This window comes from Suncus etruscus, chromosome 14 (assembly GCF_024139225.1).
Source record: "Suncus etruscus isolate mSunEtr1 chromosome 14, mSunEtr1.pri.cur, whole genome shotgun sequence".
Lineage (NCBI taxonomy): Eukaryota > Metazoa > Chordata > Mammalia > Eulipotyphla > Soricidae > Suncus > Suncus etruscus.
The window spans coordinates 25092166-25104822 of NC_064861.1; the positions used below are offsets into that span (position 1 = coordinate 25092166).

Sequence of the window (12657 nt, forward strand, 5' to 3'; positions counted from 1 at the left end):
GGATTCCTACTCTGTGGAGCTCACATTTGGGTACAGACAATAAAAAAAAGGGCAGAAAATAATATGTAGTTGGGGCCGGAGAGATAATACAATGGGTATGATATGCAGCCATGCCAGGTTCAGTCTCTGGCACCCTGTATGGTTCCTCGAGTCCCTCCAGGAGGGATCTCTGAGCACTGCCGAGTGTGATCCAAACTCTCTAAAATAGAAAATAATGTAGCAAAGTTGATGTTTCAGAGGGGTTAGAGTGAGTAGGGCACTTGCCTAGCACATGGCCAATCCAGATTCAATTCCAGGCACCCCATATGGTCCCCAGAACACTGCCAGGAGTAATTCCTGAGTGCAGAGCCAAGAGTAACCCCAAAACATCACTGGGTGTAGCCCAGAAACAAAAGAAGGGAAAAATGATGTTTTAGAGAGGTACTGGAGGCCTTCTTCAGTGAGTAATAAGGGAAAGTCTCTTTGGAAAGACCATTTCAGCTAAGATGCAGTGAAAAGGCAAACTAACCACATAGAAGTCTCTAAAGGAAGGACTGGAGTCTTTTTTTTTTTTTTTTATTTTTTTAATTCTATTTCATGCCAAGGCTCTGCTTTCTTTCATGTTTTTTCTTTTCATTAAAAAATATTTTATTGAAACCATTGTGATTTACAAAGTCTTTCACAGTTAGGTTTTGACATATAATGAATCAGGACCAGTCCACCACCAGTATTGACCTCCCTTTGCAATGTTCCCATGGTGCATCCCATACCACAAACCCTTACCCACCTCCAGCCTGCCAATATAACAGGCCCGTTTTAAGTTTAGATTGTTGAAGTTTGTGTCTCTTGGTTCCATTGTTGTTGAGTTTGGCTTGGATATTTAGTTCTGTCCTTTTTGAACTCCTGAGCCACTTGGCCCCTGGCCCCCATCCTTTCACTCCACTGAGTTTCTTTCCTTCTCCTCACTATATTGTGGGGCTAAGGGTGTTTGAGACAACTCCCATTTAAACCGTTGCATTTCTCCATGCATTTATTCTAAATACTACATATAAGTGATATCATTCTGTATTTATCCTCCTGACTTACTTTATTTAACATAATATCTCCCAGTTCTATCCATATTGCTGCAAATTGCATGATTGTATCATTCCTTACAGCTATTCCATTGTATTCCATTGTATATATGTACCATATCTTCATGATCTGCTCATCTGTTGTTGGACAACTGGGTTGATTCCAAGTCCTAGCTGTTGTACTGAGTGCTGCACTGAATAGCGGTGAAGACTGGATTCCTTGTATTGCATGTGTAAGAGCCTGGATTCAATCCCTCACATTGCAAAACAAAACAAAACAAAGCAAACCCCCCCCCCAAAAAAAAAAACAAAACAGGAGCATTTCAGGTGAAGAGCACACTTAATACAGATGTCTTAATGTTAGGATTGGAATGAATTTGATAGTTTGTTTAAACAATTGCTTATAGTTTGGCAGGGGTTGAGTAATTGAGGATCTTATTGCTTATGGCAAGGGATGTATGATTTGATCATGAATAGGGGATGCTATTAGGAGATTTGGAGCAGAAAGTAACTTCATTTGTGTGTAAAATGTCTATCACTGAAGTTTAGGTAAGAAATGGTGGAGACTTGTACTGGGTAGATAGCAGTGGAGCTGAATGAAAACAAAGGAATTTGGGGTTATACTGAGGGAATTAAGACTTGCTGATGTGTTAGAGGATAGAAGGTTTGTGGGAAGAAGAGAATAATCAGGAATGATTTCTTTTTTATTATTTTTTGTTTGTTTTTTGGGTAGCACCTGGCAGTGCTCAGATTACTCCTGGCTCTGCACTCAGAAATCACTCCTCTCAAGCTTGTATCAAGGGCCAGGTATCAAACCCAGGTTGACCATGTACAAGGCAAACACTAGCCCCAGGGGTGATTTCTTTTTTAATGTTTCCATAGTTGAGTGATTGGATTAGTGCCATTTTCTGAAATGGAAAAGAATGAGAAAAGGGTGAGGTAACTATAAAGCAGATGTTTGTTTTAAACATGTTAAGTCTGGGCCTTGACATACAGGAGGATATGTTTTATAAGCAATGGGGCATTTAATGAAGATGAGGGACTTAGAAGGGTTGGAGACAAATTGAGGAATCATGTTTATGTGTAGAAACATGAGATTAGGGACTGAGTGATAGCACAATGTTAGGGCACTTGCCTTACATGTGGCCAACCCAGGACAGACCTGGGTTCAATCCTCGGCGTCCCATATAGTCCCCCAAGCCAGGAGCGATTTCTTTTTCTCTTCTCTTCTCTTCTTTTCTTTACTCTTCTCTTCTTTTCTTTTCTTTTCTTTTCTTTTTGGTTTTTGGGTCACACCTGGCTGCGCTCAGGGGTTACTCCTGGCTCTGTGCCCAGAAATCGATCCTGGCAGGCTCAGGAGACCATATGGGCTGCCAGGATTCAAACCTTCTGCATGCAACGCAAACGCCTTACCACCATGCTATCTCTTCAGCCCTGCCAGGAGCGATTTCTGAGTGCGTAGCCAGGAGTAACCCCTGAGTGTCACTGGGTGTGGCCCCAAAACCAAAAACAGAAAACAACACCATGAGATTAGATGGGAGAGTGTAGGTTTGTGTGTGCCCGGAGGGGGGGGGGGGGGGAGTCCTAGTGGAGCTTCTTGGAGTGGAACAGCCAGAGAGGCAAGGCAGAACTTTGGAAAATGGGAGTGTGGTACTGTGAGTTAAGAGGAGCTAAAGGAAAAGAAATTGTTCCAAGAATACTTTCTTGGAAAACACTACTGGCTTACTGGCTTACTTGCCTATGAATGCATTATTAAGAGACTGAGGAAGGATCTCTCTGCTCCCTGCTTTGAGCTAGAGATTACCTGGGACCTGGACCACCTGGCTCAGTAGGGTATGTAGAAGCACTAATAGAGAGGTGAAAAGAGCAGCAGGGAGCAAACAGGAAGAAAGAAAGTAGTGGAAGAAGCTATTAAATGCCAGTTCTAGAAGTTAGTTTTGTCAAGGAGAGGAGAGAAAGGAGGTGGCACCTACAGGGGAATGCGAGATCTAGAAAGGATTTAATGATTTGTGTCTGCATTTTGCAGAGAAAGAGAAAAAAGATTAAGATGGAAATTTTTTTCAGTGGGCAAGTGGAGATGGGGGTGGAAGGGTTGTGTTAATAGCTGAAGATACTCCTTTTTAACCCCAGAGAAAGAAAAGAGTAAGGTAGGCTTGGGTCAGGTAAATTTGGCATTGGGAAGCAGGAATTCTCATCAGATCACTTGTATTTTCTCAGTGAACAGAGAATGAGAGGGGAGGAGAAGTTAGAGGACATTTGAGGAGAGAAGGTGAAATATGAAAATTATTTTGGATGAATACATTTAATAAGAGACTGAAGAAGTATTTCTCTGCTCCCTGCTTTGGGCTAGAGATCACCTGAGACCTGGACCACCTGGCTCAGTAGGGTACATGGAAGCACAGTGAGAGCTCTTGGCAAAGTTTAACAGAATTTTCAAATAGTGCTGAGTGCCCATTTCAGGCACGTGGCTCTGAATTTAAATCGGAACCATTCAGAACATTCAGCAACGTTCAACTGTTCAAGTATGGAATATGGAATGATTCACTGGTTGGGTTTAACTTTGGCATTTTGCCAGGCAAGTGCAACAGAGGAACGTGGAGGCAAAGGAGAAAAAGGTGCTTACTAGAGAATTAAATGTAAATAAGCACTGTGGAAGGGGAGCCCAGTAGAAGTGGGAAGGACCATGGGAGTGCTGCCATGATGTCTAAGGTAGATGAAGTACTGCAGAGAGTACTGGGAGTGGGGGGCGGGGGGGACACCTGGAAAACCAGGATGCAGTCAGTGGTACTGAGTAGAGGCTAGTGCTGGTGGAATATCCTATACCGCAGGCTCTACAGGGTATGGCAGGTCCAGGTGACTGAGGTGGGGTAAGAAGTAAAGCTTGGGACAAGGGAAAGTCACAGCCAGGAGCATCTCCGCTCTTGGAAGACGCCAGGTAGCATGGAGCCAGTAATGAAGGTGGGACTGTGTCCAGGATATTGATAGGTTGCACAAATTCCTCCAAATGAGCAACCACATGATAAAGCAAGATGCCACAGACTCTATGGTTGAGGGAGGGGACACTGGGGCCCACACACCTGGCAATGCTCGGGGTTTACTCCTGGCAGTGCTTGGAGAACCTAGGTCGGTCATATGAGCTATCTCTGGCCTAGCCTCAACTTTTTTGTTTTATTTTGTTTTGTCTTGGTGCCATATCCAAGTTATTAGTTACTTCTGGCTCTGTACTTGAAATCATTCCTGGCAGGCTCTGGGGACAATATGGGATCAAACAGTTGCATGCAAGGCGAATACCCTACCTGCTGTGCTATCACTACAGTCCCACCACAAACATTTTTTAAAATGTTTTTCTGAAGAGAACAAGAAGAGAAATAATTTGGCAGTAGAATGAATGGAAAATAGAAAATTAAAAGTTTTTATTATTTTATGTAGTATGAACAACCTTGTAACCATGATGTTTAAACAACAACCAAGAAAAAAAAAAAACAAAAATAAAAACCTCAAATATTATTTTTAAGGTTATTTTTGTTTCAAGTCCCTGAAACGCAACCTCGATTCTACCTTTAAGACTTTCTATTTTCTAAGAACAGAGGTTGGCAAAATAACAGCCTGCTGGTCAGATCCAGTTTGTGCCTGTTCGTGTTTGGGGAACACAGTTCCGCCCATGCACTACCACCACACCCATCTGTTGACATGTTGTCTGTGGTGGAGCTCTCTGTGCCACAGGGAATAGTGATGGCGACACCCCCACCCCCAAACTCTTAAATAGTTGCTGTCTGATTTTTTAGGGAAGGTTGCTGGATTTTGCTTCTGAATAGTGATTTTCAAACTTTAAATGCAAAAGAATATTCTGGATGGCTTGTGAAAACATGGGCTGCCAGGGTCTTCCCATGAGTTTCTTGCCAGTGGGTCCAGGTGGGGCTGGGGAAATGTATGTTTCTAACCAATGCTGTGAGTCTGGCCCTGCTATCTATGGGCCATGGTTCTTTTTTTTTTTTTTTTTTTGTGGTTTTTGGGTCACACCCGGCAATGCTCAGGGGTTTTTCCTGGCTCCGTGCTCAGAAATTGCTCCTGGCATGCACGGGGGACCATATGGGACGCCGGGATTTGAACCGATGACCTTCTGCATGAAAGGTAAATGCCTTACCTCCATGCTATCTCTCCGGCCCCGGGCCATGGTTCTTTAAGGCTGTGGTAGTGGTAAGGTTCCTGCTCCCCTTAAACTGAGTGAATGTCGCCTCCTGCTTTAGCGTCCTGTCCCAACGTGATTGTCTGGCTTGCCTCCTCTCTCCCATATGCCCGCATATGTAATGAATTTCTGGCTGTATTGTATGTATAGGAATACACATGAGTTGCTGTGAATTAACTTTCTTTGTACTTTCCTGGGTGGTGTACTTCCTCTGGGACTTGATCAAATTAAGCTGATGTACTAGAAGGAGAACAGTTTGTAGAGTTGAGTCAAACCCCATTGTTTAGTTGGGATGATCCCCATCCCCACCCCTACCCCTAGTGCTGTACCCTTCACCCCAGGGTCATGGAGTAGAGTTTGGTCTTGGGCTGATTATGTGACCACAGACCGGATTTGGGAGTATGTCACCCTCCTACCCCCGATGGGGGAGCAGTAGTGCGAGTCTTAGGTCAAAGAACATGTGAGAGAACAAGGTCCCTGCCTGGTAGACCAGGTCGTTAGATACAGCCATAATAACCCCTACTTACATGTCTTTGTTTTACATCCAGCTGAAAATTTTCTGTCCGTCTGTTTTGTGTGGCTGTGGTGAAGTGCAGGTAGCGGGTAACCTTTCCACATTGTCTTGGCTAAAATCCGGGCTGACTTGGGCCTGACATCCTAATACTCTGCGTTTATTCTCTTTGCTTGCAGTGCTCTGCCTTTCTCCTTTTCCTTTCTGACTTCTCTGATTGAACCCCTCATTGTTGCCTTGTTTTCTCTTCCTCTTCTTATTTCCCTACTTTCTTATTTTATCGCCTTCTGACTTGCCTCCTCATGTTCAGTAAATTCTTGTCTTTCTAAACTTCCCCATTGTAGGCAGTTGGCAGCCCACAGAAATAAAGACAAATCAGTTAGGCTCTTGGATTTTTGTTAGTTTGTCTTTTGTTTTTTGGGCTACATCTAGTGACACTCAGTGGTTACTCCTGACTATGCACTCAGAAATCACTCCTGGCTTAGGAGAACATATGGGACACCTGGGATTGAATCAAAGTCCGTCTTGGATCTGCCTCGTACAAGGCAAATGCCCTACAGCTGTGCTATTGCTCTGGCCCATGGTTCTTGGATTTTTAATTTGTAAGATGTGAGAGGGAGGGCCCAGAGAGATAGCACAGTGGTGTTTGCCTTGCAAGCAGCCGATCCAGGACCAAAGGTGGTTGGTTCGAATCCCAGTGTCCCATATGGTCCCCTGTGCCTGCCAGGAGCTATTTCTGAGCAGACAGCCAGGAGTAACCCCTGAGCACCGCCGGTGTGGCCCAAAAACCAAAACAAAAACAAAAACAAAAAAGATGAGAGAGGAACGGACCGCGGTTCGATCCCCCGGCGTCCCATATGGTCCCCCCAAGCCAGGGGCGATTCTGAGCACATAGCCAGGAGTAACCCCTGAGCATCAAACGGGTGTGGCCCAAAAACCAAAAAAAAAAAAAAAAAAAAAAGAGTAAAAAAAAAAAGAGAGAGGGAAATCTTTGCCTCAGATGTTTGTTTTAAGAGCATTTGAAATTGGCCATTGTCACAGAAGCAGGGCAATTGTAGATCTAACACCAGAAGAAGCTTATAGCTAGAGTTAAAGTCGGCATCTGAAAGGGACTCAACAGGGGCTGGATAGATAGCACATTGGTAGGGCCTTTGCCTTGCACGCAGCTGACCCAGGACAGATGTTGGTTCGAATCCCAGCATCCTATATGGTCCCCTGTGCCTGCCAGGAGCGATTTCTGAGCACAGAGCCTGAGTGCTGCTAGGTGTGACAAAAAGACAAAAAAAAAAAAAAAAAAGAATGAGAGGGACTCAATAGCAGGCCTCAGAACACAGGTCTGTTTCAGGGGCAGAAGGACCAGAACTGCCTTGTCTCCTCTTCCTGCACATGGATTGAAGCTAAGGGCAAGCCAGAAGATCTGCTTTATTTTGGGGTGGGGCGTGGGGGGATTTGGGCCACACCTGGTGATGCTCGGGTTACTCCTGGCTATGCGCTCAGAAGTCGCTTCTGGCTTTGGGGACCTTATGGGATGCTGGGGATCGAACCCAGGTCCGTCCTGGGTCAACCACTGCAAGGCAAACACCCTACTGCTGCGCTATCACTCTCACCGCAGAAGGTCTGCTTTTATCTGTTTCTCTCCACAGCATTCCATCAGACCTATTCTGTTTTTTCTTTGGGGTAAGTTCATTTGAAGAGTTCTATTTAAGGAAGATCAGGGGAGAATTAGGACATAGATATTGTCCAAATAAATCTTTACACTTCAAATGGAAATAGAGGGTGTATGGGAAAATTCTCCCCTTCCCAAGTAAATTTCGGAAACTTTGTAGTTTATAGAGAGATAAAAGCCTATGTAGATAGGGACCTGGGAGCTGGTTCAGAGGGTGAGCACATGCTTTGCATGTAGAATTAGGGCTCATTCCCCAGCACTGGGTGTTCCTCTGCTCACCACAGGTTCCCCAAGCATCGTAAGTGTGAATCCTGAGCACCAAGTTGTGGATAAACTGTGAGTCTCCTGGGTGTGACTCCCAAACACACAAAAATCCATAGAATCACAAGATGAAGGAACTCAGGAGTCGAGAATGTTGTATCTTGTCAGAAAAGTTCTAGGGACTTGAACCTCTTTCCTTGTGAGGGGATGAGATGGAAACCCCACCACCACCACCTCAGTCTCATTCCTTCCATAAAGAACCTCAGACTGGGTTCGGGGACACACACACACAAACACACACACACACACACACACACACACACACACACAAAAGAACCTCAGACTGATGAGCAATCACCCCAACAATGTCATTTCCGTGGCCATACTGAGCCCCACAGGAAATCTCAGAATTTGACGTCAGGACAAAGCCCCACAAGAATGTTGCTACACCAGTGCTGTGGTTTGCTGGTAACTGGAGGGCTTCCTCAGGAGAGGCCTCTGAGGGAGATTGTCAGCAAGACAACAGAGAAGCCAGCAAATGTCTTCCTGGGACTCCTGGTGGATGGTGTCAGCTTCGGATGCTGCCCACGGCTGCCATGGTTCATTCTCCCTGGGTATACAGCAGCCTCCTGTGGCAGAGGATGCTGCAGTTTAAGGATTTCTGGGTGTTGGGTGTATTTTATGAGGGCCCTGTTCTGTTTGTGGGACTAAGACTTGGATTTCTTTATCAGGATGAGTGAAGTTTGAGTTTTAGATCTCTGTATATCCCTTAAACCATCTCCTCCAGAGATGGTCAGTTTCTGCTTTTGCTGCTTCTGCTGGGTGCCCATCATTTGGGAAGCAGAACTAAAAGGAAGGTGTGTACAAGACAGTCACTTCTAGACCGAACCAAGTTCTCTCCTTGGCCATTCCTTCTCATCAAGGAAGTGTGATTAAGGTAATATTGTATACTATGAGGAAAAAATTGGCTAGGGAATAGGGAATATGGAGCCATTTATAATCAAGAAGGCTTCACAGTTCAGGTGATGTGAGGTCTAGAGGAAGTAAAAGCCAGAGTATTTTAGCGGGAGAGTTCCTAGAGTCAGGACCATGCTAGGGCAACACCGTGCTGGACGGAAGGTCTTACTGCCCGAGACTTGTGACTGCAGTGAAGGGGAGGGGAGGGGAGGTCCAAGATCAACTCTGAGCTAGGCTGTGGGACCTTCTGAAAAGGCTATGGGACTTTCTGCTTTTAGTGCCATCAGAAGCCACTGGAAGTTTTTAAGTGTTGACTGGCCGTTGAGTGGATAAAGTGAAAGGGGTATAGAGCCCTTGAAAGGAGGATGTTCAGGTCAGATTCTCACTTTGTTTTGAGATAGTGGCTAACAGGATTCATTGGTTGGTTGTGAGCTCTTATGATAATACCAAAGCTTTTTGTCTTGCAGTTTGTAAGAATGGAATTGACATTTAATGAAAATGAGGAAATCAAATTTCTGGTTTGACTTGTAGTTTTAGGAAGGAGCTTGGTAATTAAGATAATGGATTGGAATTACTGCAGTACATTTAGAAAGCAGGTTCTTGGAATCTAAATCTAATTTTTTAAGTATTCAGTGAAATAAAAATGAAAAAAGAAAACCCTTAAAGATAGTTAAGTTCATTTGCCTTTAAAAAAAAAAACAAACACAATGTGAAGATGTTAAACTATTCAGTAGCTTTTTTGAGGGGTGCAGGGACCACAGCTCAGTCAGTACTTAGGAGTGACTCCTTGGTGGTACTTGGAGCTTTATATGGAACCAGGGTTGGCAGGATGCAATACAAGTACCATAGTCCCTGTATTCTCTCTTCAGCTCCAGGCTGTGCCGTGGTAAAATGAAAAAAAGTATAAAACTGGATGTGGAAGATAGATGTTACTGGATAGAGTTATAAAGCTGAAATCACAGCCTGAATTTGACTTGCCAGTGGCCTGGGCAGTTGAGAGAGAAGCTCTTTTTTTTGGGGGGGGGGTTTGGGCCACACCCGGAGGTGCTCAGGGGTTACTCCTGGCTGTCTGCTCAGAAACAGCTCCTGGCAGGCACGGGGGACCATATGGGACACCGGGATTCGAACCAACCACCTTTGGTCCTGGATCGGCTGCTTGCAAGGCAAACACCACTGTGCTATCTCTCCAGGCCCGAGAGAGAAGCTCTTGCTGATGCTTCAAGTTTATGATTTAGCCACCTAGGGCATGAGCTGGACTTCGCCAAACCCTGCAGGAGTGCTCACTCCACTGCTTCTTCTGCACATTCTCACATGGCTGGGCTTGTGGTGCTGTGATGCAGCTGAGCTCACTATCTTGCTGCTGCTCCCTTTCTCTGTGACACCCAGGCCCTGGACATTCTTAACTGGTGTGTCAGAAGTTATTAGTATTTCCCTCTTTTTTAACTAAACACAAAGTCTAAGGGTTGTTTATCAAAGGAAGTTTAAGTTCCCACTCTGATATCACAGTGATAGTGCAGTATCGGGCTTAGCCATGTCATTAAGCCAGATTCCTTAGCAACAATACACAGTTGTAGCCACAGGGTTGTCATAGCCACTGCGTTTTTATGGAGCCCTTGTTTCTCAAGGAAGTGTATGCACAGGGGACAGGTGGGAAGTGAGTTAAGAGACATTTCAAGAGATGTGATGTTTAAGAAGACAATCAGAAGTTCATATAAGAATTGATAAAGGTCTCTAGCTGCCCTAGGAATGAGGCTCTATCTGTCTCATCAACCACCAGGCAGAGTGATAGAAGTTCAAGGCATAGTCTGTGGAGGGGGATCCCCAGAGTCACTGAGGCTTTGCGATTAGAGAGGACATCTTTGCCAGCTCCCAAGCACTGTGTGTCCACTAGGCCCACCTGTCCTCTGCCCAGGTCATGTTGATGCTTGAGTTATCAGTGCTAGCGCTTGGCTGCTTGGGGGCAGGTCGTCCCTGCCATGTCTGCACTACTGGGCTGAGCTTCGCTGTGGTGAGGCTTCGTCCCATGAAGCCACCACAGCTATGTCCTCAGAGCAGGGGCCAGTGGGGAAGCCACCACACTTTGGGTGACCACAGAGCAAATAATGTTCAGACATAATTTCCTTTGACTAATTCTCTTGTAATCCTTGTCTAGATGTGGCTCTGAAAGCAGTTAAAGTTGGGGTTGTAAATGCAGGACCCAGATGGGATAGGAGGTGAACTGAAAGGTCTGTTCACCCATGTCTCACTGTCCTGGATTCCAGGCAGACTGTCATTTCATGAGAAAAGCAGATTATTCCTGACTCATCTGCCTCTTAGGAGACGTGTGCTAACTCCGAATTCACCCGCCTGTCGTCTTCGCTGGGCACAGCACAGGGTCTGTGCTGCCCATGTGGCAGCAGTGGCGGCTCCCGGGGCCTGGCCCGGACTGTGGAAAACCTTGAGAAAATTTCTGTTAGGGGCCAGAGTTTTGTTCTGGAATTTCCTGATCTTTGTCTGGTATAACTTCGTGAACAGAGGCACCTATTTTTAAAGCCTACTTCCTTCTGAGGTAAGTGCTACTGTCCAGGAGCTGGAGTGATAGCACAGCGGGCAGGACATTTATCTTGCACGCGGCCAACCTGGGTACGATCCCTGGCATCTCATATGGTCCCTGAGCCTGTCAGGATTAACCCTTGGCGACACTTGGTGTGGCCTAAACACACACACTTGCGTGCGTGTACTATTCTCTGCCACAGAGTACTTCTGCTTCCTGTCCCAGTGCCTGTCAGTTGGGAGCAATCTGGCCCCTAATACTGCTTCCAGACGCCTCTCTGGTCAGAGATGAAGATGTTACTATTGGAGGTGAAAGCTGTGTTTACCAGCTGGCCCTAAGTCTTGTTTTTCCCTGTCTTGCAGCAGAAGAAATCCTACCTGGAGCGGAGTGTGAAGGAAGCCGAGGACAACATACGGGAGATGGTGTTGGCCAGAAGGGCGCAGTAGGAAGTCCTAGGGAAGCTTCGCTTTGGATTCCTCTTCCTTGTGAGGGTGGAGGGGCTGGGCTATACCTTCTGCTCTGATATGTTTAATCTGGAATGTCTGTTAACCCCACTTTCCCTGATTATCCAGAGTTCCTTCAGACCCTATCCCTGTATTTTTGTCCTGGCTCTGCTTGACACACTAGCCCCCTGGGGTGAGTCCTGAACTCCCAGGAGAGAGGCAGTTGCTCAAGCCTGTTTGTTACCTGCCATTCTGGCCATCCCATTAAAGGATACATGTCCCGTTTTTTTTGGTCTGTTTTTCTTGAGAGAGATGGAGGCTTGTCCACCTCTGCTTCCCTTTCTTGCTTTGAATGCTCAGCTCCAGGGTTTCATGTCATGTGCATATAAGTTAGAGAGAGAGAGGAGTGTGGAGTTGCATGTAAGTGAACAGCACAATCTAAGAGCTGCCTTCCCCATTTCTTCCTAGACATTCATTCCAAAAGTACATTCAGTCATAAACCAACATCACTGCCACCATCTGGCCTAGTTCAGAGGTGGCTCAGCAATCCTGAAGCTGCCTAGGGATGGGGTGTGAATCTGGTTAGCAGAGACTCACAAGGAATTTTGTTATAGGTAGTGGTTAAAGGATGTAAACTTAGTTACAAAGCATGTAAATTAAAAAAAAATAAAAAACAAAGCTAATATTCAGAATTTATCCCTTCCTAATGTACTGTCATTCTTTTTTGACGCGGGGGCACACCAGAAGCGCACTCCTGGCAGGCTTGGAAGACCACCTGGAATGTTGGGGATCGAACCTGGGTTTGCTGCTTGCAAGACAGACACCCTACCAGCTATTGTTCCAGCCCCTGGGGTATTTTTTCTTTTCTTTTTTTTTTTTTTTTTTTTGAGACTAATGGGTTACTCTTGACTGGATGGTGGAAATTCTACTTCCTGACTCTGTACTAATACACTAATACAGCCCAAAACCAGCCATGTTGCATCACATGTTAGACCAAAGAAATCAGGTGATGCAACAAGCTGGCTTTTGTTTGTGACCTGTAGTTGAA

At 45.5% G+C, this 12657-nt stretch overlaps 1 protein-coding gene across 1 annotated transcript in view; it reads left to right on the forward strand.

The window, feature by feature from the left end:
- The window catches only part of PFDN1 (prefoldin subunit 1), an 81943-nt gene extending 70081 nt beyond the window's left edge, over positions 1-11862 (forward strand). The window contains exon 4 of the mRNA XM_049786042.1: positions 11529-11862. Within this exon, the coding sequence (XP_049641999.1) occupies positions 11529-11612 (84 nt within the window). The 3' untranslated portion in view covers positions 11613-11862. The remainder of the gene's footprint in view (positions 1-11528) is intronic.
- The last annotated feature ends 795 nt before the right edge of the window (positions 11863-12657 follow it).